The sequence below is a fragment of the Solea solea genome, chromosome 10 (assembly GCF_958295425.1).
Source record: "Solea solea chromosome 10, fSolSol10.1, whole genome shotgun sequence".
Classification (NCBI taxonomy): domain Eukaryota; kingdom Metazoa; phylum Chordata; class Actinopteri; order Pleuronectiformes; family Soleidae; genus Solea; species Solea solea.
The window spans coordinates 6,227,341-6,250,205 of record NC_081143.1 but is presented as its reverse complement, the minus strand read 5'-3'; the positions used below and the strand labels follow the sequence as shown (position 1 = coordinate 6,250,205).

The 22,865-nt window shown below is 43.5% G+C and overlaps 1 protein-coding gene, 1 long non-coding RNA gene and 15 other non-coding genes across 17 annotated transcripts in view; all 17 read left to right on the top strand.

Annotated features, from left to right (window-relative positions):
- fhdc1 (FH2 domain containing 1) overlaps positions 1-19,722 on the top strand; it is a 134,332-nt gene extending 114,610 nt beyond the window's left edge. The window contains exon 12 of the mRNA XM_058641431.1: positions 14,368-19,722. Coding sequence (XP_058497414.1) covers positions 14,368-16,473 — 2,106 coding nt within the window. The 3' untranslated portion in view covers positions 16,474-19,722. The remainder of the gene's footprint in view (positions 1-14,367) is intronic.
- Positions 890-1,030, top strand: LOC131467825 (U4 spliceosomal RNA). Its single transcript, XR_009241638.1, has one exon. It is a non-coding gene; the product is annotated as a U4 spliceosomal RNA (small nuclear RNA).
- On the top strand, positions 1,743-1,883 carry LOC131467824 (U4 spliceosomal RNA). Its single transcript, XR_009241637.1, has one exon. It is a non-coding gene; the product is annotated as a U4 spliceosomal RNA (small nuclear RNA).
- On the top strand, positions 2,596-2,736 carry LOC131467823 (U4 spliceosomal RNA). Its single transcript, XR_009241636.1, has one exon. It is a non-coding gene; the product is annotated as a U4 spliceosomal RNA (small nuclear RNA).
- LOC131467822 (U4 spliceosomal RNA) lies at positions 3,449-3,589 on the top strand. Its single transcript, XR_009241635.1, has one exon. It is a non-coding gene; the product is annotated as a U4 spliceosomal RNA (small nuclear RNA).
- LOC131467821 (U4 spliceosomal RNA) lies at positions 4,302-4,442 on the top strand. Its single transcript, XR_009241634.1, has one exon. It is a non-coding gene; the product is annotated as a U4 spliceosomal RNA (small nuclear RNA).
- LOC131467820 (U4 spliceosomal RNA) lies at positions 5,155-5,295 on the top strand. Its single transcript, XR_009241633.1, has one exon. It is a non-coding gene; the product is annotated as a U4 spliceosomal RNA (small nuclear RNA).
- Positions 6,006-6,146, top strand: LOC131467819 (U4 spliceosomal RNA). The gene has a single exon (XR_009241632.1). It is a non-coding gene; the product is annotated as a U4 spliceosomal RNA (small nuclear RNA).
- On the top strand, positions 6,859-6,999 carry LOC131467818 (U4 spliceosomal RNA). Its single transcript, XR_009241631.1, has one exon. It is a non-coding gene; the product is annotated as a U4 spliceosomal RNA (small nuclear RNA).
- Positions 7,712-7,852, top strand: LOC131467815 (U4 spliceosomal RNA). The gene has a single exon (XR_009241629.1). It is a non-coding gene; the product is annotated as a U4 spliceosomal RNA (small nuclear RNA).
- LOC131467814 (U4 spliceosomal RNA) lies at positions 8,565-8,705 on the top strand. The gene has a single exon (XR_009241628.1). It is a non-coding gene; the product is annotated as a U4 spliceosomal RNA (small nuclear RNA).
- Positions 9,418-9,558, top strand: LOC131467813 (U4 spliceosomal RNA). The gene has a single exon (XR_009241627.1). It is a non-coding gene; the product is annotated as a U4 spliceosomal RNA (small nuclear RNA).
- On the top strand, positions 10,271-10,411 carry LOC131467812 (U4 spliceosomal RNA). Its single transcript, XR_009241626.1, has one exon. It is a non-coding gene; the product is annotated as a U4 spliceosomal RNA (small nuclear RNA).
- On the top strand, positions 11,124-11,264 carry LOC131467776 (U4 spliceosomal RNA). The gene has a single exon (XR_009241593.1). It is a non-coding gene; the product is annotated as a U4 spliceosomal RNA (small nuclear RNA).
- On the top strand, positions 11,977-12,117 carry LOC131467811 (U4 spliceosomal RNA). Its single transcript, XR_009241625.1, has one exon. It is a non-coding gene; the product is annotated as a U4 spliceosomal RNA (small nuclear RNA).
- On the top strand, positions 12,830-12,970 carry LOC131467810 (U4 spliceosomal RNA). Its single transcript, XR_009241624.1, has one exon. It is a non-coding gene; the product is annotated as a U4 spliceosomal RNA (small nuclear RNA).
- Positions 19,723-21,605: 1,883 nt separating the features above from the next.
- On the top strand, positions 21,606-22,242 carry LOC131466551 (uncharacterized). The gene is made up of 3 exons (XR_009241437.1): positions 21,606-21,689; positions 21,829-21,993; positions 22,175-22,242. It is a non-coding gene; the product is annotated as an uncharacterized LOC131466551 (long non-coding RNA).
- Positions 22,243-22,865: the final 623 nt, after the last annotated feature.

The following is a 22,865-nucleotide window of genomic DNA, read 5'->3' as shown; positions in this document are numbered from 1 at the left end:
GGTACAGCCGGGCAGCGAGGCTTCGGACGTCATCATTTTGGCTCCTCCCCTAAATGAAGCAAGCCTCGATACGCGCATCGCGGAAACGCCCCCTCCCCTGCTCGGCACACGCTTCGAAGCCTCGAAACGGAACGTCACATCACTAGCCAAGGCAATTTTTGTTAGTCTCTCAAGAGACTGTGTGATTTGTTAATAGAAAAAAAACGTCAGTGTTTGTTCCATGGCCCACGTCCGCCAGCGTCTGACGATCCCATGCCGCCTCGAGTTCTCCCCTCCTGGTTCTCTCGTTGCAGTTTGAGCTGTCCACGTTCCGCCGCCTGGACAAACGCATTTGGCACAGTAGGTGTGGTTCTTCGGGGCGGCAAGTTGTTGGGGTGGTTCTTTTGCTTTCCAGGATAGCTGCCAGGCATTTAAGCACTTGAATGTGTCTCCAGGTGTATCGTCCTTGAGAAAGGCTGACTTTGCACCCAGTGAGGATGTGCCAGAGTGTAGCTAGTGTTGAGCAGAGAAGGCAAGATGGATCTTCTAGTCTGACAAGTTTAATGTTGAGTTGCATGTCCTGAAAAGTGGGTTACTTTCGCATTGGATGGCAAAGAAGACTACTATACAATTTCTATCTCCTTAACTTGTTGGCACATCCACAGTTGAAGGACAAGGCCCTGGTTGAAATGAGTCCAGCAAGATTTAATACTGAGTTACATGTCCTGAAAAGTGAGTGGTTCAAACCGCTGGGTGGAAAAGGCGGGGTTAGTTTTAAATGAGCCATTCTCACATGCAACATTAGCAAGTCATTGAACAGAAACTAGTGTACATCCAGTGGCGGTTAAATGAACCACGTCTACTGTGAGTGTGGCAGCAGGTCTCTTTCAAACTTGTAACGTAGTTCTGTATTCTTGTGCAGAGGCAATTTCATAGTCCATGAAGTTTATCTGAGACGTGATTATTGCTGGTTGAAAACTTAACCCAATACCCCGCCTGGATGACTTGAAATACAGTCAGCCAAGGCAATTTTTGTTAGTCTCTCAAGAGACTGTGTGATTTGTTAATAGAAAAAAAACATCAGTGTTTGTTCCATGGCCCACGTCAGCCAGCGTCTGACGATCCCATGCCGCCTCGAGTTCTCCCCTCCTGGTTCTCTCGTTGCAGTTTGCGCTGTCCACGTTCCGTCGCCTGGACAAACGCATTTGACACAGTAGATGTGGTTCTTCGGGGCGGCAAGTTGTTGGGGTGGTTCTTTTGCTTTCCAGGATAGCTGCCAGGCATTTAAGCACTTGAATGTGTCTCCAGGTGTATCGTCCTTGAGAAAGGCTGACTTTGCACCCAGTGAGGATGTGCCAGAGTGTAGCTAGTGTTGAGCAGAGAAGGCAAGATGGATCTTCTAGTCTGACAAGTTTAATGTTGAGTTGCATGTCCTGAAAAGTGGGTTACTTTCGCATTGGATGGCAAAGAAGACTACTATACAATTTCTATCTCCTTAACTTGTTGGCACATCCACAGTTGAAGGACAAGGCCCTGGTTGAAATGAGTCCAGCAAGATTTAATACTGAGTTACATGTCCTGAAAAGTGAGTGGTTCAAACCGCTGGGTGGAAAAGGCGGGGTTAGTTTTAAATGAGCCATTCTCACATGCAACATTAGCAAGTCATTGAACAGAAACTAGTGTACATCCAGTGGCGGTTAAATGAACCACGTCTACTGTGAGTGTGGCAGCAGGTCTCTTTCAAACTTGTAACGTAGTTCTGTATTCTTGTGCAGAGGCAATTTCATAGTCCATGAAGTTTATCTGAGACGTGATTATTGCTGGTTGAAAACTTAACCCAATACCCCGCCTGGATGACTTGAAATACAGTCAGCCAAGGCAATTTTTGTTAGTCTCTCAAGAGACTGTGTGATTTGTTAATAGAAAAAAAACGTCAGTGTTTGTTCCATGGCCCATGTCCGCCAGCGTCTGACGATCCCATGCCGCCTCGAGTTCTCCCCTCCTGGTTCTCTCGTTGCAGTTTGCGCTGTCCACGTTCCGCCGCCTGGACAAACGCATTTGGCACAGTAGATGTGGTTCTTCGGGGCGGCAAGTTGTTGGGGTGGTTCTTTTGCTTTCCAGGATAGCTGCCAGGCATTTAAGCACTTGAATGTGTCTCCAGGTGTATCGTCCTTGAGAAAGGCTGACTTTGCACCCAGTGAGGATGTGCCAGAGTGTAGCTAGTGTTGAGCAGAGAAGGCAAGATGGATCTTCTAGTCTGACAAGTTTAATGTTGAGTTGCATGTCCTGAAAAGTGGGTTACTTTCGCATTGGATGGCAAAGAAGACTACTATACAATTTCTATCTCCTTAACTTGTTGGCACATCCACAGTTGAAGGACAAGGCCCTGGTTGAAATGAGTCCAGCAAGATTTAATACTGAGTTACATGTCCTGAAAAGTGAGTGGTTCAAACCGCTGGGTGGAAAAGGCGGGGTTAGTTTTAAATGAGCCATTCTCACATGCAACATTAGCAAGTCATTGAACAGAAACTAGTGTACATCCAGTGGCGGTTAAATGAACCACGTCTACTGTGAGTGTGGCAGCAGGTCTCTTTCAAACTTGTAACGTAGTTCTGTATTCTTGTGCAGAGGCAATTTCATAGTCCATGAAGTTTATCTGAGACGTGATTATTGCTGGTTGAAAACTTAACCCAATACCCCGCCTGGATGACTTGAAATACAGTCAGCCAAGGCAATTTTTGTTAGTCTCTCAAGAGACTGTGTGATTTGTTAATAGAAAAAAAACGTCAGTGTTTGTTCCATGGCCCACGTCCGCCAGCGTCTGACGATCCCATGCCGCCTCGAGTTCTCCCCTCCTGGTTCTCTCGTTGCAGTTTGAGCTGTCCACGTTCCGCCGCCTGGACAAACGCATTTGGCACAGTAGGTGTGGTTCTTCGGGGCGGCAAGTTGTTGGGGTGGTTCTTTTGCTTTCCAGGATAGCTGCCAGGCATTTAAGCACTTGAATGTGTCTCCAGGTGTATCGTCCTTGAGAAAGGCTGACTTTGCACCCAGTGAGGATGTGCCAGAGTGTAGCTAGTGTTGAGCAGAGAAGGCAAGATGGATCTTCTAGTCTGACAAGTTTAATGTTGAGTTGCATGTCCTGAAAAGTGGGTTACTTTCGCATTGGATGGCAAAGAAGACTACTATACAATTTCTATCTCCTTAACTTGTTGGCACATCCACAGTTGAAGGACAAGGCCCTGGTTGAAATGAGTCCAGCAAGATTTAATACTGAGTTACATGTCCTGAAAAGTGAGTGGTTCAAACCGCTGGGTGGAAAAGGCGGGGTTAGTTTTAAATGAGCCATTCTCACATGCAACATTAGCAAGTCATTGAACAGAAACTAGTGTACATCCAGTGGCGGTTAAATGAACCACGTCTACTGTGAGTGTGGCAGCAGGTCTCTTTCAAACTTGTAACGTAGTTCTGTATTCTTGTGCAGAGGCAATTTCATAGTCCATGAAGTTTATCTGAGACGTGATTATTGCTGGTTGAAAACTTAACCCAATACCCCGCCTGGATGACTTGAAATACAGTCAGCCAAGGCAATTTTTGTTAGTCTCTCAAGAGACTGTGTGATTTGTTAATAGAAAAAAAACGTCAGTGTTTGTTCCATGGCCCACGTCCGCCAGCGTCTCACGATCCCATGCCGCCTCGAGTTCTCCCCTCCTGGTTCTCTCGTTGCAGTTTGCGCTGTCCACGTTCCGCCGCCTGGACAAACGCATTTGGCACAGTAGATGTGGTTCTTCGGGGCGGCAAGTTGTTGGGGTGGTTCTTTTGCTTTCCAGGATAGCTGCCAGGCATTTAAGCACTTGAATGTGTCTCCAGGTGTATCGTCCTTGAGAAAGGCTGACTTTGCACCCAGTGAGGATGTGCCAGAGTGTAGCTAGTGTTGAGCAGAGAGGGCAAGATGGATCTTCTAGTCTGACAAGTTTAATGTTGAGTTGCATGTCCTGAAAAGTGGGTTACTTTCGCATTGGATGGCAAAGAAGACTACTATACAATTTCTATCTCCTTAACTTGTTGGCACATCCACAGTTGAAGGACAAGGCCCTGGTTGAAATGAGTCCAGCAAGATTTAATACTGAGTTACATGTCCTGAAAAGTGAGTGGTTCAAACCGCTGGGTGGAAAAGGCGGGGTTAGTTTTAAATGAGCCATTCTCACATGCAACATTAGCAAGTCATTGAACAGAAACTAGTGTACATCCAGTGGCGGTTAAATGAACCACGTCTACTGTGAGGGTGGCAGCCGGTCTCTTTCAAACTTGTAACGTAGTTCTGTATTCTTGTGCAGAGGCAATTTCATAGTCCATGAAGTTTATCTGAGACGTGATTATTGCTGGTTGAAAACTTAACCCAATACCCCGCCTGGATGACTTGAAATACAGTCAGCCAAGGCAATTTTTGTTAGTCTCTCAAGAGACTGTGTGATTTGTTAATAGAAAAAAAACGTCAGTGTTTGTTCCATGGCCCATGTCCGCCAGCGTCTGACGATCCCATGCCGCCTCGAGTTCTCCCCTCCTGGTTCTCTCGTTGCAGTTTGCGCTGTCCACGTTCCGTCGCCTGGACAAACGCATTTGGCACAGTAGATGTGGTTCTTCGGGGCGGCAAGTTGTTGGGGTGGTTCTTTTGCTTTCCAGGATAGCTGCCAGGCATTTAAGCACTTGAATGTGTCTCCAGGTGTATCGTCCTTGAGAAAGGCTGACTTTGCACCCAGTGAGGATGTGCCAGAGTGTAGCTAGTGTTGAGCAGAGAAGGCAAGATGGATCTTCTAGTCTGACAAGTTTAATGTTGAGTTGCATGTCCTGAAAAGTGGGTTACTTTCGCATTGGATGGCAAAGAAGACTACTATACAATTTCTATCTCCTTAACTTGTTGGCACATCCACAGTTGAAGGACAAGGCCCTGGTTGAAATGAGTCCAGCAAGATTTAATACTGAGTTACATGTCCTGAAAAGTGAGTGGTTCAAACCGCTGGGTGGAAAAGGCGGGGTTAGTTTTAAATGAGCCATTCTCACATGCAACATTAGCAAGTCATTGAACAGAAACTAGTGTACATCCAGTGGCGGTTAAATGAACCACGTCTACTGTGAGTGTGGCAGCAGGTCTCTTTCAAACTTGTAACGTAGTTCTGTATTCTTGTGCAGAGGCAATTTCATAGTCCATGAAGTTTATCTGAGACGTGATTATTGCTGGTTGAAAACTTAACCCAATACCCCGCCTGGATGACTTGAAATACAGTCAGCCAAGGCAATTTTTGTTAGTCTCTCAAGAGACTGTGTGATTTGTTAATAGAAAAAAAACGTCAGTGTTTGTTCCATGGCCCACGTCCGCCAGCGTCTCACGATCCCAATGCATCGAGTTCTCCCCTCCTGGTTCTCTCGTTGCAGTTTGCGCTGTCCACGTTCCGCCGCCTGGACAAACGCATTTGGCACAGTAGATGTGGTTCTTCGGGGCGGCAAGTTGTTGGGGTGGTTCTTTTGCTTTCCAGGATAGCTGCCAGGCATTTAAGCACTTGAATGTGTCTCCAGGTGTATCGTCCTTGAGAAAGGCTGACTTTGCACCCAGTGAGGATGTGCCAGAGTGTAGCTAGTGTTGAGCAGAGAAGGCAAGATGGATCTTCTAGTCTGACAAGTTTAATGTTGAGTTGCATGTCCTGAAAAGTGGGTTACTTTCGCATTGGATGGCAAAGAAGACTACTATACAATTTCTATCTCCTTAACTTGTTGGCACATCCACAGTTGAAGGACAAGGCCCTGGTTGAAATGAGTCCAGCAAGATTTAATACTGAGTTACATGTCCTGAAAAGTGAGTGGTTCAAACCGCTGGGTGGAAAAGGCGGGGTTAGTTTTAAATGAGCCATTCTCACATGCAACATTAGCAAGTCATTGAACAGAAACTAGTGTACATCCAGTGGCGGTTAAATGAACCACGTCTACTGTGAGTGTGGCAGCAGGTCTCTTTCAAACTTGTAACGTAGTTCTGTATTCTTGTGCAGAGGCAATTTCATAGTCCATGAAGTTTATCTGAGACGTGATTATTGCTGGTTGAAAACTTAACCCAATACCCCGCCTGGATGACTTGAAATACAGTCAGCCAAGGCAATTTTTGTTAGTCTCTCAAGAGACTGTGTGATTTGTTAATAGAAAAAAAACGTCAGTGTTTGTTCCATGGCCCACGTCCGCCAGCGTCTGACGATCCCATGCCGCCTCGAGTTCTCCCCTCCTGGTTCTCTCGTTGCAGTTTGAGCTGTCCACGTTCCGCCGCCTGGACAAACGCATTTGGCACAGTAGGTGTGGTTCTTCGGGGCGGCAAGTTGTTGGGGTGGTTCTTTTGCTTTCCAGGATAGCTGCCAGGCATTTAAGCACTTGAATGTGTCTCCAGGTGTATCGTCCTTGAGAAAGGCTGACTTTGCACCCAGTGAGGATGTGCCAGAGTGTAGCTAGTGTTGAGCAGAGAAGGCAAGATGGATCTTCTAGTCTGACAAGTTTAATGTTGAGTTGCATGTCCTGAAAAGTGGGTTACTTTCGCATTGGATGGCAAAGAAGACTACTATACAATTTCTATCTCCTTAACTTGTTGGCACATCCACAGTTGAAGGACAAGGCCCTGGTTGAAATGAGTCCAGCAAGATTTAATACTGAGTTACATGTCCTGAAAAGTGAGTGGTTCAAACCGCTGGGTGGAAAAGGCGGGGTTAGTTTTAAATGAGCCATTCTCACATGCAACATTAGCAAGTCATTGAACAGAAACTAGTGTACATCCAGTGGCGGTTAAATGAACCACGTCTACTGTGAGTGTGGCAGCAGGTCTCTTTCAAACTTGTAACGTAGTTCTGTATTCTTGTGCAGAGGCAATTTCATAGTCCATGAAGTTTATCTGAGACGTGATTATTGCTGGTTGAAAACTTAACCCAATACCCCGCCTGGATGACTTGAAATACAGTCAGCCAAGGCAATTTTTGTTAGTCTCTCAAGAGACTGTGTGATTTGTTAATAGAAAAAAAACGTCAGTGTTTGTTCCATGGCCCACGTCCGCCAGCGTCTGACGATCCCATGCCGCCTCGAGTTCTCCCCTCCTGGTTCTCTCGTTGCAGTTTGAGCTGTCCACGTTCCGCCGCCTGGACAAACGCATTTGGCACAGTAGATGTGGTTCTTCGGGGCGGCAAGTTGTTGGGGTGGTTCTTTTGCTTTCCAGGATAGCTGCCAGGCATTTAAGCACTTGAATGTGTCTCCAGGTGTATCGTCCTTGAGAAAGGCTGACTTTGCACCCAGTGAGGATGTGCCAGAGTGTAGCTAGTGTTGAGCAGAGAAGGCAAGATGGATCTTCTAGTCTGACAAGTTTAATGTTGAGTTGCATGTCCTGAAAAGTGGGTTACTTTCGCATTGGATGGCAAAGAAGACTACTATACAATTTCTATCTCCTTAACTTGTTGGCACATCCACAGTTGAAGGACAAGGCCCTGGTTGAAATGAGTCCAGCAAGATTTAATACTGAGTTACATGTCCTGAAAAGTGAGTGGTTCAAACCGCTGGGTGGAAAAGGCGGGGTTAGTTTTAAATGAGCCATTCTCACATGCAACATTAGCAAGTCATTGAACAGAAACTAGTGTACATCCAGTGGCGGTTAAATGAACCACGTCTACTGTGAGTGTGGCAGCAGGTCTCTTTCAAACTTGTAACGTAGTTCTGTATTCTTGTGCAGAGGCAATTTCATAGTCCATGAAGTTTATCTGAGACGTGATTATTGCTGGTTGAAAACTTAACCCAATACCCCGCCTGGATGACTTGAAATACAGTCAGCCAAGGCAATTTTTGTTAGTCTCTCAAGAGACTGTGTGATTTGTTAATAGAAAAAAAACGTCAGTGTTTGTTCCATGGCCCACGTCAGCCAGCGTCTGACGATCCCATGCCGCCTCGAGTTCTCCCCTCCTGGTTCTCTCGTTGCAGTTTGCGCTGTCCACGTTCCGTCGCCTGGACAAACGCATTTGGCACAGTAGATGTGGTTCTTCGGGGCGGCAAGTTGTTGGGGTGGTTCTTTTGCTTTCCAGGATAGCTGCCAGGCATTTAAGCACTTGAATGTGTCTCCAGGTGTATCGTCCTTGAGAAAGGCTGACTTTGCACCCAGTGAGGATGTGCCAGAGTGTAGCTAGTGTTGAGCAGAGAAGGCAAGATGGATCTTCTAGTCTGACAAGTTTAATGTTGAGTTGCATGTCCTGAAAAGTGGGTTACTTTCGCATTGGATGGCAAAGAAGACTACTATACAATTTCTATCTCCTTAACTTGTTGGCACATCCACAGTTGAAGGACAAGGCCCTGGTTGAAATGAGTCCAGCAAGATTTAATACTGAGTTACATGTCCTGAAAAGTGAGTGGTTCAAACCGCTGGGTGGAAAAGGCGGGGTTAGTTTTAAATGAGCCATTCTCACATGCAACATTAGCAAGTCATTGAACAGAAACTAGTGTACATCCAGTGGCGGTTAAATGAACCACGTCTACTGTGAGTGTGGCAGCAGGTCTCTTTCAAACTTGTAACGTAGTTCTGTATTCTTGTGCAGAGGCAATTTCATAGTCCATGAAGTTTATCTGAGACGTGATTATTGCTGGTTGAAAACTTAACCCAATACCCCGCCTGGATGACTTGAAATACAGTCAGCCAAGGCAATTTTTGTTAGTCTCTCAAGAGACTGTGTGATTTGTTAATAGAAAAAAAACGTCAGTGTTTGTTCCATGGCCCACGTCCGCCAGCGTCTGACGATCCCATGCCGCCTCGAGTTCTCCCCTCCTGGTTCTCTCGTTGCAGTTTGCGCTGTCCACGTTCCGCCGCCTGGACAAACGCATTTGGCACAGTAGATGTGGTTCTTCGGGGCGGCAAGTTGTTGGGGTGGTTCTTTTGCTTTCCAGGATAGCTGCCAGGCATTTAAGCACTTGAATGTGTCTCCAGGTGTATCGTCCTTGAGAAAGGCTGACTTTGCACCCAGTGAGGATGTGCCAGAGTGTAGCTAGTGTTGAGCAGAGAAGGCAAGATGGATCTTCTAGTCTGACAAGTTTAATGTTGAGTTGCATGTCCTGAAAAGTGGGTTACTTTCGCATTGGATGGCAAAGAAGACTACTATACAATTTCTATCTCCTTAACTTGTTGGCACATCCACAGTTGAAGGACAAGGCCCTGGTTGAAATGAGTCCAGCAAGATTTAATACTGAGTTACATGTCCTGAAAAGTGAGTGGTTCAAACCGCTGGGTGGAAAAGGCGGGGTTAGTTTTAAATGAGCCATTCTCACATGCAACATTAGCAAGTCATTGAACAGAAACTAGTGTACATCCAGTGGCGGTTAAATGAACCACGTCTACTGTGAGTGTGGCAGCAGGTCTCTTTCAAACTTGTAACGTAGTTCTGTATTCTTGTGCAGAGGCAATTTCATAGTCCATGAAGTTTATCTGAGACGTGATTATTGCTGGTTGAAAACTTAACCCAATACCCCGCCTGGATGACTTGAAATACAGTCAGCCAAGGCAATTTTTGTTAGTCTCTCAAGAGACTGTGTGATTTGTTAATAGAAAAAAAACGTCAGTGTTTGTTCCATGGCCCACGTCCGCCAGCGTCTGACGATCCCATGCCGCCTCGAGTTCTCCCCTCCTGGTTCTCTCGTTGCAGTTTGAGCTGTCCACGTTCCGCCGCCTGGACAAACGCATTTGGCACAGTAGATGTGGTTCTTCGGGGCGGCAAATTGTTGGGGTGGTTCTTTTGCTTTCCAGGATAGCTGCCAGGCATTTAAGCACTTGAATGTGTCTCCAGGTGTATCGTCCTTGAGAAAGGCTGACTTTGCACCCAGTGAGGATGTGCCAGAGTGTAGCTAGTGTTGAGCAGAGAAGGCAAGATGGATCTTCTAGTCTGACAAGTTTAATGTTGAGTTGCATGTCCTGAAAAGTGGGTTACTTTCGCATTGGATGGCAAAGAAGACTACTATACAATTTCTATCTCCTTAACTTGTTGGCACATCCACAGTTGAAGGACAAGGCCCTGGTTGAAATGAGTCCAGCAAGATTTAATACTGAGTTACATGTCCTGAAAAGTGAGTGGTTCAAACCGCTGGGTGGAAAAGGCGGGGTTAGTTTTAAATGAGCCATTCTCACATGCAACATTAGCAAGTCATTGAACAGAAACTAGTGTACATCCAGTGGCGGTTAAATGAACCACGTCTACTGTGAGTGTGGCAGCAGGTCTCTTTCAAACTTGTAACGTAGTTCTGTATTCTTGTGCAGAGGCAATTTCATAGTCCATGAAGTTTATCTGAGACGTGATTATTGCTGGTTGAAAACTTAACCCAATACCCCGCCTGGATGACTTGAAATACAGTCAGCCAAGGCAATTTTTGTTAGTCTCTCAAGAGACTGTGTGATTTGTTAATAGAAAAAAAACGTCAGTGTTTGTTCCATGGCCCACGTCCGCCAGCGTCTCACGATCCCATGCCGCCTCGAGTTCTCCCCTCCTGGTTCTCTCGTTGCAGTTTGCGCTGTCCACGTTCCGCCGCCTGGACAAACGCATTTGGCACAGTAGATGTGGTTCTTCGGGGCGGCAAGTTGTTGGGGTGGTTCTTTTGCTTTCCAGGATAGCTGCCAGGCATTTAAGCACTTGAATGTGTCTCCAGGTGTATCGTCCTTGAGAAAGGCTGACTTTGCACCCAGTGAGGATGTGCCAGAGTGTAGCTAGTGTTGAGCAGAGAAGGCAAGATGGATCTTCTAGTCTGACAAGTTTAATGTTGAGTTGCATGTCCTGAAAAGTGGGTTACTTTCGCATTGGATGGCAAAGAAGACTACTATACAATTTCTATCTCCTTAACTTGTTGGCACATCCACAGTTGAAGGACAAGGCCCTGGTTGAAATGAGTCCAGCAAGATTTAATACTGAGTTACATGTCCTGAAAAGTGAGTGGTTCAAACCGCTGGGTGGAAAAGGCGGGGTTAGTTTTAAATGAGCCATTCTCACATGCAACATTAGCAAGTCATTGAACAGAAACTAGTGTACATCCAGTGGCGGTTAAATGAACCACGTCTACTGTGAGTGTGGCAGCAGGTCTCTTTCAAACTTGTAACGTAGTTCTGTATTCTTGTGCAGAGGCAATTTCATAGTCCATGAAGTTTATCTGAGACGTGATTATTGCTGGTTGAAAACTTAACCCAATACCCCGCCTGGATGACTTGAAATACAGTCAGCCAAGGCAATTTTCGTTAGTCTCTCAAGAGACTGTGTGATTTGTTAATAGAAAAAAAACGTCAGTGTTTGTTCCATGGCCCACGTCCGCCAGCGTCTGACGATCCCATGCCGCCTCGAGTTCTCCCCTCCTGGTTCTCTCGTTGCAGTTTGAGCTGTCCACGTTCCGCCGCCTGGACAAACGCATTTGGCACAGTAGGTGTGGTTCTTCGGGGCGGCAAGTTGTTGGGGTGGTTCTTTTGCTTTCCAGGATAGCTGCCAGGCATTTAAGCACTTGAATGTGTCTCCAGGTGTATCGTCCTTGAGAAAGGCTGACTTTGCACCCAGTGAGGATGTGCCAGAGTGTAGCTAGTGTTGAGCAGAGAAGGCAAGATGGATCTTCTAGTCTGACAAGTTTAATGTTGAGTTGCATGTCCTGAAAAGTGGGTTACTTTCGCATTGGATGGCAAAGAAGACTACTATACAATTTCTATCTCCTTAACTTGTTGGCACATCCACAGTTGAAGGACAAGGCCCTGGTTGAAATGAGTCCAGCAAGATTTAATACTGAGTTACATGTCCTGAAAAGTGAGTGGTTCAAACCGCTGGGTGGAAAAGGCGGGGTTAGTTTTAAATGAGCCATTCTCACATGCAACATTAGCAAGTCATTGAACAGAAACTAGTGTACATCCAGTGGCGGTTAAATGAACCACGTCTACTGTGAGTGTGGCAGCAGGTCTCTTTCAAACTTGTAACGTAGTTCTGTATTCTTGTGCAGAGGCAATTTCATAGTCCATGAAGTTTATCTGAGACGTGATTATTGCTGGTTGAAAACTTAACCCAATACCCCGCCTGGATGACTTGAAATACAGTCAGCCAAGGCAATTTTTGTTAGTCTCTCAAGAGACTGTGTGATTTGTTAATAGAAAAAAAACGTCAGTGTTTGTTCCATGGCCCACGTCCGCCAGCGTCTGACGATCCCATGCCGCCTCGAGTTCTCCCCTCCTGGTTCTCTCGTTGCAGTTTGAGCTGTCCACGTTCCGCCGCCTGGACAAACGCATTTGGCACAGTAGATGTGGTTCTTCGGGGCGGCAAGTTGTTGGGGTGGTTCTTTTGCTTTCCAGGATAGCTGCCAGGCATTTAAGCACTTGAATGTGTCTCCAGGTGTATCGTCCTTGAGAAAGGCTGACTTTGCACCCAGTGAGGATGTGCCAGAGTGTAGCTAGTGTTGAGCAGAGAAGGCAAGATGGATCTTCTAGTCTGACAAGTTTAATGTTGAGTTGCATGTCCTGAAAAGTGGGTTACTTTCGCATTGGATGGCAAAGAAGACTACTATACAATTTCTATCTCCTTAACTTGTTGGCACATCCACAGTTGAAGGACAAGGCCCTGGTTGAAATGAGTCCAGCAAGATTTAATACTGAGTTACATGTCCTGAAAAGTGAGTGGTTCAAACCGCTGGGTGGAAAAGGCGGGGTTAGTTTTAAATGAGCCATTCTCACATGCAACATTAGCAAGTCATTGAACAGAAACTAGTGTACATCCAGTGGCGGTTAAATGAACCACGTCTACTGTGAGTGTGGCAGCAGGTCTCTTTCAAACTTGTAACGTAGTTCTGTATTCTTGTGCAGAGGCAATTTCATAGTCCATGAAGTTTATCTGAGACGTGATTATTGCTGGTTGAAAACTTAACCCAATACCCCGCCTGGATGACTTGAAATACAGTCAGCCAAGGCAATTTTTGTTAGTCTCTCAAGAGACTGTGTGATTTGTTAATAGAAAAAAAACGTCAGTGTTTGTTCCATGGCCCACGTCCGCCAGCGTCTGACGATCCCATGCCGCCTCGAGTTCTCCCCTCCTGGTTCTCTCGTTGCAGTTTGAGCTGTCCACGTTCCGCCGCCTGGACAAACGCATTTGGCACAGTAGATGTGGTTCTTCGGGGCGGCAAATTGTTGGGGTTGTTCTTTTGCTTTCCAGGATAGCTGCCAGGCATTTAAGCACTTGAATGTGTCTCCAGGTGTATCGTCCTTGAGAAAGGCTGACTTTGCACCCAGTGAGGATGTGCCAGAGTGTAGCTAGTGTTGAGCAGAGAAGGCAAGATGGATCTTCTAGTCTGACAAGTTTAATGTTGAGTTGCATGTCCTGAAAAGTGGGTTACTTTCGCATTGGATGGCAAAGAAGACTACTATACAATTTCTATCTCCTTAACTTGTTGGCACATCCACAGTTGAAGGACAAGGCCCTGGTTGAAATGAGTCCAGCAAGATTTAATACTGAGTTACATGTCCTGAAAAGTGAGTAGTTCAAACCACTGGGTGGAAAAGAAGAAAAGTTTTGCTGTATGTTTTTTCTTTGAGTAGTAAATATTGAATTTCTTTTTTTTCCTTGACATACCTAAACTAAATAGAGCATATCTCTGCAATTACAAGCTCTATGTGAATTCTTTGTAGCAAACTAAAGTTAATACTTATGTGATTCTAGCAGAAGTGTAGGTTTCACTGTAGATGCCATTGTTTCAGAGTTAATGCAGATGGAACCCAGCTTAAATGAAGGATTTTAATGTAAAATATGTAGTCAGAGCTCAAAAACAAGGAAGTCATGTTCCAACATGTGGACATTAGCTGTGCAAAGACTGATGCTGCCGAGGTGAAGCAGAGCAAAACTACCCTAAGTTGTAGTAGAGATGCCGAGGCGTTCGCAAATTAGGCACAGTTTTAAAATTTGAAAAATCCACAATCAGAGAATAGTAAACAATATTTACTATTCTCACTTGACACAGTATTTACAAACTTCATGTGTATCACAGTAATTGTATTTGCTGTTTTGACATATCCTTTTGACATTATCATGTCAAAATGATGCAAATGCATATGACTTTAATTGACATTCTCCCTTCTCCAAATAAAACAATCTAATGTCGCTCTTTAATGACCAATCAGGCTGGGAATAGACCAACGACAGACCGACAGCTGACCAACGTGCTGAAATAATTTTTGAAATATCCATTAAGATGAGCTAAAATATTCTTAAAATTAATTTTTTACAGTCTAAATTGTTACTAGTGTCATTTATCACTCATCAATTGTTAATGCCTTTTTTATGTCTAACTACATTACTACATTATTACTACATACATTATCCTGTGTGTTTGTATCAGGACAACTTGGATCGCGAGATGAAGGAGGCAGCCAGACAACGTCGCCTGAGAGAGCTGGAGGAGAAGCGTTTGTCGTGGTCAGGGGCAGACCAGAGTGGGGGGTTTGGTCGTAGCAGCAGCGAGAACGATGTGGACATGCTCACCAAGGAAGGCCTCCTGGATTTTTTGCAGCAGAGGTCACATAGCCCTCTGGGACGCTCTGCCAGTGCCCGCCGCCACCGTCACACCATGACCTCCGTAGCTGACCGTGAACTCCAAGGATTTCTCGAGGTATTTGGAGACAATGGCTCTGACAATTCCAAGTTTAACAGTCTACCTCGGTCGGGTCGTCCTGTGCAGCGGAAAACCACCCCGTGGATCTTAGCTCAGGATGGCAACCGTGAGTTAGGCTGTGACCGACAAGTGACTTCTCCATGTGCACAAACTGAACCCATCAGTCCGCTGGCGAGATACTCCTCTTCTGGGTTAAATGATAATGACGACCTATACACCAGCAACAACAATTACACATCTGTATCGGAAAGCAGCGCTCTTCCTCGTTCCCTTTTTGTCTTTCAAAAACCCTCCCACCATCCCAACCCAGCAATTACCGGCCACATGAATGTTAGTGTGGAGAAACACACTTTAGTTCGAGGCCCTCAAGCTTTTGAACTACAGAGTCCAAACAATAACAGTAATCATTTGCACCTTATCAACCAGGGGGATGTCATGGTGGCAGATTCGGAAAAGGAGAGAAAATCTCCTCCCAAGAATCTGGACAACGTTCCAGGTGATAAACTTTTAGAAAGAAGAGCAAATCCCAAGGTAGCGTGGGAACATAAAGTTGATAATTCTACACAAGACAGAGAGAGAGAAGAAGAGGACAACAGCACAGTTTCATCAACAACCTGTGACACACCTCTTCCACTCGATACCTCTGTATCCGATAAGAAGCCGATGTTTTTCATACTTGACTGCACAGAAACTGACTGCTCCGTCACCTTGGATTATTCAGAGGCCGAAAACTCTTCTTTAACAAAAGAGGGGCTTCAACTTAGAACGACAGACTGCAATAAACATCAGAAGAGCCACCAAGAACCAAGCTCTCTGTCTCCCAACGACCAGTCTGTTTCAACGAATGAGCTTTCAGCGCCAAAATCTGCGGACGCAACATCAATGGCTGCATCTGCGACGACAGAAGAGTGGGACACAGAGAGCTGTGACACCACTGAGGGAAAACAAGGTGCAGAAAAAGAGGCAGACACACAGAGAAGCATCAGAAAACTAGTGCATGCAGCGAGTAAAGCAAACAAAGCAGTTCGTGGTGTGCGGACGCTGACCAGCACCGAGAGTCAGGGCATGAGGAAAGTAGTTCCTATTAGCAAGCTCACAAGGCCGGGTAGCAGCAAGTGTGCAGAGAGAACTTTGGTTCATGAGAGCGGGGAGTCACGCCGTCCCATTAGAGATCAGAGCACCCAACCAGCAGCGAGAGGAAGGAGCGAGAAGACATCACGACCGTCTCGACACTCCAGTTTGCCTCCTGATGAGTCCAAAGCTCAGAGAGGAAGTAGCCTCCCAGGTGGTATTTCAAGATGGTCACGCGATTTGACTCCGAGGAAGGTTTCCATCAACAAGCCAAGCGCAAAACCTGTGAGGAACATCTCCAAACCTGCTCCTGAGGAGAAAATGTGCCGCTCCACTATGAGAGCCTTGGCCCAAGCGCAAGCTCAGGCCCAGGGTGGAGTGTCCTCCGAGAACAGCTGCTCACACGTAAAAAACACATCCGGTGTCCCCGGCTTCGCCCGCAACACCATCGCCTCGTCCTCCAGGACCAATAAGGAGCTCCTTGGCCCTCCTTCCGTCCCGTCCACGCCGTCTCGCAGCCCCTCACTCGTGGGTCGACCATCCTCGGTGAAGCACAACAGGTTATCGCCCACAGTTCACACCAGCGAGGAGCTGTCACAAGGGACAAACCTGCGACGAGCGCAAAGCGTGAAGGCCACCAGACGAAGCACCCATCGCAGTGAGACTCCACCTCCAACTCGCGAGGAGTCGCGTAAGGCGAGCATCTTTTCTGAAAAGTCTTTGATTGCGCCCAGCAAAAGTGCTAAACCAAGCTGGAAATAAACATTAAATTAAATTTTAAAAAAAACGCACATACAGGCAAAGGAAAGAAAATACTTTTCTTCTTGAAAACTGACTTCTCTCTTCTTCTTCCTCTTATGTAACATAATCAGAAAAACAAATGAATCTCTTTCACCCTCCAGGTTTGTAGCTGACTCTGGATCAGGTTTACAAATTGCAAAGAACAAGATGCAATGAACAGGTTCTGTTTCAAAAAAATATACATATATTGTCCATAAATTGCTTTTTTTCCTGCGGGGGGGGTTATTAACTAATATGACAAATGGCAAAATGGTGTTTTTCCACAGGCGCCTGCTTTGCCTGCTTAGCAGTCTGTGTACTGTGTATGTGCTCGTATCTGTGATGATGTTGATGTTGAACACTACCGTCTATAATGCTGCTAATTAGCTCTGACAATTTGAAATCCCACAGAGTTTCAGTGTCCTTTTGATTCAGGGTTACATGATCTCTTGTACCTTACCTCGCTGCTCTCATGGTGTCTTTCAGTTTTTGTTGTATTCTCTAGCAGAACTCTGCTGCATTATTTGCTTGTTTTTTTTCTGGTTCTTTTGCTTGATACCTCAGAAAAAATTGCAGTGGCCTTGAACCAGCAGGCAAAGTAGAATATATTTTTTTTGGTTCTGCATGAGAACGATGTAGACAAATGATCTGATCACTCTGCAACGCCACGTTTTACAATTCCCTGTTATATTAATTATATATATACAAAGTCACAGATTATATGGCCACAGTGTGTACCAACTGTTGTACGTCTCCTTGCTTGAGTATGTACATGTACTGTAATTTGTAGATCTTGTAGAACTCCTCCATAATATCATGGAGTAGACGTGCACGAAGGAAATGTTTCCTGTATACTGTAGGCTAGTAAAAGACCAACGCGAATGCTTTGAAAGAAAAGCACCGAATGCGCCAGACACAACACGGGAAATGTCGTTAGTCACGTGATGGGATGTTTCCACTGTGAATGTAGTTCAGTAGCATCATCAGCTCTAACCGGACGGAGTTCAGCTCGGCATCGGTTTGTGTCTCTATGTCGTCCAGTTTTGTAAAAACACAACACACTATCGCTGCACTGAAGGTGTTTTCACTATTTTCAAAGACTCTTTCAACCAATGAAAAGAAAAGCTTTAATCCAGTGTCTATGATTATGTTGATATTAATAGTACAAACACATGTCCGTCCAACTCTCCAGCACTCTAACTTGTATGGTCCTATAGCATATGCTTTTGTGTTGTACATATTGAGCTCAGACATACTTACACACTATGCAGTCAGTGTTTTAAACCAGTTCCTGTCTTTGTTCCACCGTTTTCTTATCCAAAGAAATGGTCACTGTAAATGAAAATTTACAATTTGAACAATGTGAAGCAAAATTTCAAACTTTTGTCGGTTTTGGATCAATCAGAGGAACACAGTCACATGTTGAGTGTTGTTCATTTTTAGTAATGCAAAGTTCATTATAAAAGGAATGAGGCATATGTAAAGAGCTAATGTTCATTTATATACAGGGACATTTTGGTGCAGATCAGATATTTGAATGGAAAACACAGTTGTCAAGTATGAAAATTCATTCAGATGGTTGGGAGAGCCTTTGAGAATTCAAAAAAGTTATTTATTTTTCAGGAAAACTAAAGCTAATCAGATTTACTGAAATTGGAGAGTGATATGTTCAAGCAGGGGTGTCAAACTCAAATGACCCGGGGGGCCAATGAGCATCTAGTCTGGTCAAGAGGGGGCAGGACTAGATGAAAAAAAGTCAGGGAAATCAACTGTTTAGTAGCAGGTGGGCAATATGAGTTTAAACTCATAACACAATAGTCCTTCTTGATGTCGCAGTTAAGATATTCATGATATTTCACAGAAATGTCAAAGTAAAAGTGCTTGTTCTGATACGGAATCATATCAAAGTCACAGTAAAAACATGTTAATGATGCTAAATAAACCTATTATTATCAAAAACTAAATGTGAAATTAAGTGAATAATTACGTGGACAACTGTAATTAAAACACCAGCTTGTGTACAGTGGTTAACAGATTTTTTAGACCACCACTTAATGTAAGGTTTATGTCACAGCTGCCTTAAATTAACAGCATTGGTAATTATCAATTATCAGCATTTTTTTACAAATTCACTGTTTTACAAAAGAAAACAGAAAAAAAATGGTTGATTAAGACGTCAAATTATAGTTATTTACTTGCATTCCTGCACAGAAAAGTTAGTTTTGGTGGTTGAATGTTATGTTTGATTCATTTCTGACTTCTCAGAGAAGAGGCCCAGTAAATCATCTCAAATGTGGGCATAAAAAGGTGAATTCAGTTTATTTGCCAAATAAATAACAATAACATTTTCTGTTTTAAACACATTTTTTGAAATATTTCTTTCTCATTTTATGGTCTAATACATTTTTAAGTGCTGTATATGTAACTTAATGTTTAATGTGATACATTTAATAATGTAACAAGTGCAAACCAATATCTTATCATTACTGTTATTATAAATATTCTCACCTCTCTGGCAGCTGTGCCATAATTATGATATTATTTGGTTGGGCCTCATGTAAATGATCGGGGGGGGGAGCCACCAGTTTGACACCTCTGTTCGAGGCACAAACCGCAGCTGACCTCAGTCCTGTTGACCATTTCACACCACTTGCCTTTCAACCTGCATTGTGCCACTGCCTTGATGGCAAACATTCATTCACAGCAGCACATTGCCTTAAAGCTGAATGTAGCAGATCCATCACCAGTAGAAATGCCTTGATTGTAAAAGGAGAGTAGAAACTTTTCCTTCATTCACATCACGATGAACTGAATCTACGAGGGATTCACTTTGTAAAAAAAAAAAACCCACATATTTAAAGACATAGTATTTTTCTGACTATCAATATGTTTACATAGCGTTGAAAACGAAGGGTTTGAGGGTGAGGTACGTGAGAGCGTCCGTGTCTTTTATCTGATGTCTGTCGTGTGCTGACGTGCTTCCTCTTCCTCTTCCTTGTTCCTGCAAGTGACGTGAATAAAGCAGTGACACAAAAGGCTCCGTGTGACGATATATATGGTCAGAAATGTTATCATGATGAAATCACTCCGGGTCAACAGTTATTATAATACGTTTAAAATAAAGGTCGAGCCATAAAACCAGTTAATTGTGGTTGTAAACTTTTTTGTGGACAAAAAAAAACAACAAACAAACAAACTAGCACAATAAATAAATATTATAACTACTGTGTGTATCAATTGTTTTTGAATTATAGACACATTTGATCTTCTCTTTCATTTGGATCATTGATGAGGTTGTTAAAAGTAAAGAACATGAACTGTTTTGAAACTTGAGCCACTATTTTGTGAACAAAGTTGACACAACATGTCCCCCTCTTGTCTGTCCTCAGCCTCGTCCTTTGTCTCCTCCTCCTCCTCATCCTAACAACAGAGAGCATTACAATGGCTGCCCTTTACATTATCTCACACTGACGTGCAGCAGTGGAGCTGCTGTGGAATTTAAATACTTTACTCGCCCTTTTCAACAGCGTCCTTGTTGCAGGTCGGTTACCGCAGTAACGGTACAAACAACAACCACAGATACTCTCTGAGGCCCCCATAAACCAAAAGGTCGGGGTTGTCCACAAACTTTTGTCATGTTTATTTCGTATTGTTTCAAGTCACACAGCCCACACCTGCTCACAACATGTGACTTTAGGATCATTAGAGTGAAATATTTTTATATCATCTTTATTGTAGCTCTTATATGTATTTACTGTTTAGATTTGGCGTTAATTTAAATGTCTGTAAATGCAGGGGAGGAATTCATTTTTCTAGTTTACTCACATGTGGAAAAATACTGTAGTATCCGTGTAAAACTCTTTTTTTCCTCTTGTTTCACATTGTGTAATTAATCTGTTTGTTTTTGTGCCTGTCATCTTCAATTTAATAAAATGTTAATCACAAAAAAATTTAACTTGGAAATGCTGACTCAGCATTCCCACCTAATTAAGACAGAATCAAGCATTTAAAGTACTTCTTGTTTGAGATGTGAAGACACTTATTATTATACTTATTCATATAATTTCTATATCTATATTGCTTTGTTTTGTTCATTCATTTATTTATTTACATTTTATTTTTGACCGATACAGAGACAATCAGATTAGATTTTTTCAGATTAAAGGTTGAGAAGGTCCAAATAATCCATGTTCTCTTACAGTTCCACACAGCAACTAAAACCACTAGGGTGCAGCAGAGCACCTTATAAATCTGTAAACCTGCGCCCTCTGCTTTATTTCTGTGTCTCAAAAACATACACACTTGGTGATAGATAATATAGATTGACAAAAACAAAATAAATAAAATAATGTGCTTTTACTAAGGTTTAACTACTGTGCGGATGAAGAAACCATGATAAAGCAAATAATAATACTAATTCTTATAATTTCTCAGACTAAGTGGACCTATAATATCAAAATAGTCATCATATTGTTGAGTAATGAATGCACAAATGTTTAGTGAAAAGCTTTTATAAAGAATAAGAAAACAATCACAGACTATAAATAAACCACAGGGATTATTTGTGTCAGCACTAATGAAAACCTGCTTACTGAATGATCTGATGCATATTATTACCGACTTAGAATCTTGAAAAGTTAACCTAAAATATTAATAAGCACACATTTTTGGATATTCACTGACCATACGCTGATAAAAGACACCAGGCTGAACCTCAGTAAACATGTCATATTTTAATATTACACCCTAAAGGAGAAAAATACAGAATCATCCCAGATTCACAGTTACAAACCAACGACAAACCTCTCTATGTGCTGCGTGGCATTACATGTCAAATGGCTCGTGACTCGCTGTGTTAATCTGTGGAGCGAAATTGCTGTAGCCATCCATGTGTGAGGGATTACGCTCTTCTCAATCCCTCCTTATCCTGCAGCTGAACCCAACACCTGAAGAACTGGATGTCTACTTTCTCTCTGCTGCCACTGCCGCTGCTGCTGCCACAGCATTACAATACCATACAGCCACAGGGCTTTTTTGGGTGTTGTTTTTCTTTATTTATTTATTCTGGTGGATTAAGAAGTAGTTTGGGGAAATTATCCTGCTTGTCAAACGCGTGATGAAGCAGACAAGTGGGATCAGAGGAAGCAACATCAGTTCTGCACAGGAGGGAAGTTTCAGCAACAAAACCATGGCAGAGAGTAAGACAAAACCTGTCTGTCTTATTTATTGTTTATTTATTTTGTAGGAGTTTGCAATAAAAAACTACAATTCCGTCTTGATTTTCTCTGACACAACAAAAATGCCATGTGAGTTAATTTGTTCTGCTTTTAATACCAGGTGACGAGTGTCTGCACCAGTGATTCCCAAAGACGAGGTTGCAGCGGATTGCATCACTCTGACCTTTATCAAATGTTCGCCCAAACTTAGAAATTAAATGAAAGTACTGAATGAACATGAGCAGCATGCCTGGATTTCTCTCTACTACAGTCTCTGGGATTATCGGTAAGAGATCAACAGAGAAGCCATGATTAGCTGTCAGTGTAAACACAGCAGCTTGTTTGTCAATAACTGTCTTGTGTAAAAACCATGCAGAGGAAAAATGTGAATTTAAGGATCAGTCAAAACAAAGCCGACAATTTTTGTCTGACAGCTGATTGATGCTGATGTTTTCCTCTGTTTTCAGCGCTGACGTGAACAAACTTCAGATCTGATGAGCTGCCAACACACAAGAGAGACAACAGTGAAACAGAAATGAGGTGAGGGCCACGTTTTATAAACTGCATTCATGGCAATGGAATTTCTTTTCTTTCCTCTGTTGTCTTGCATTAAAATGTGTATCTCTGTTTTAACATATAGCCTTTGTAATATTCACATGGCATGAAAGAATGAACTAATTTAACATTGTAAACAGAAACCATTCTGATGATCAAACAGTTTCATACTTCATACAAAATCTAAATCAACTCAAAACACAAATAAAATCAGAATCAAATGATGGGTTTTTTTTATCAAGTAGGTTGTCAAACACAAGGAAGTGTCTTTTTTAGTTGCTTAAAAACAATTTAGTAGTAAAATAAGGATATTATGAAGCAAGTTGTGTATACAACAAGGAGGAAGATAAAGATGGGGACTTACAATTAAATACGAGAGCAATAAGTGAAAAAATATTACTAATGCAAGCAGTATTTTGCGGGCCCTTGAAGCTGTCAGCCCTGCCAGCAGGTGGCGCTATGCCCTTTAGCTAATCTTCCTGTGCTGATGTGTTCTGGCCTGCTCTCTTGTGTGACGTATGAAGTTTTGTGCAGATTAGTCAATGTAAGGCACAGTTAGAGCCCACTTCCTGTTTCACGGTGAACGGTCGAAATTCGTCAAAA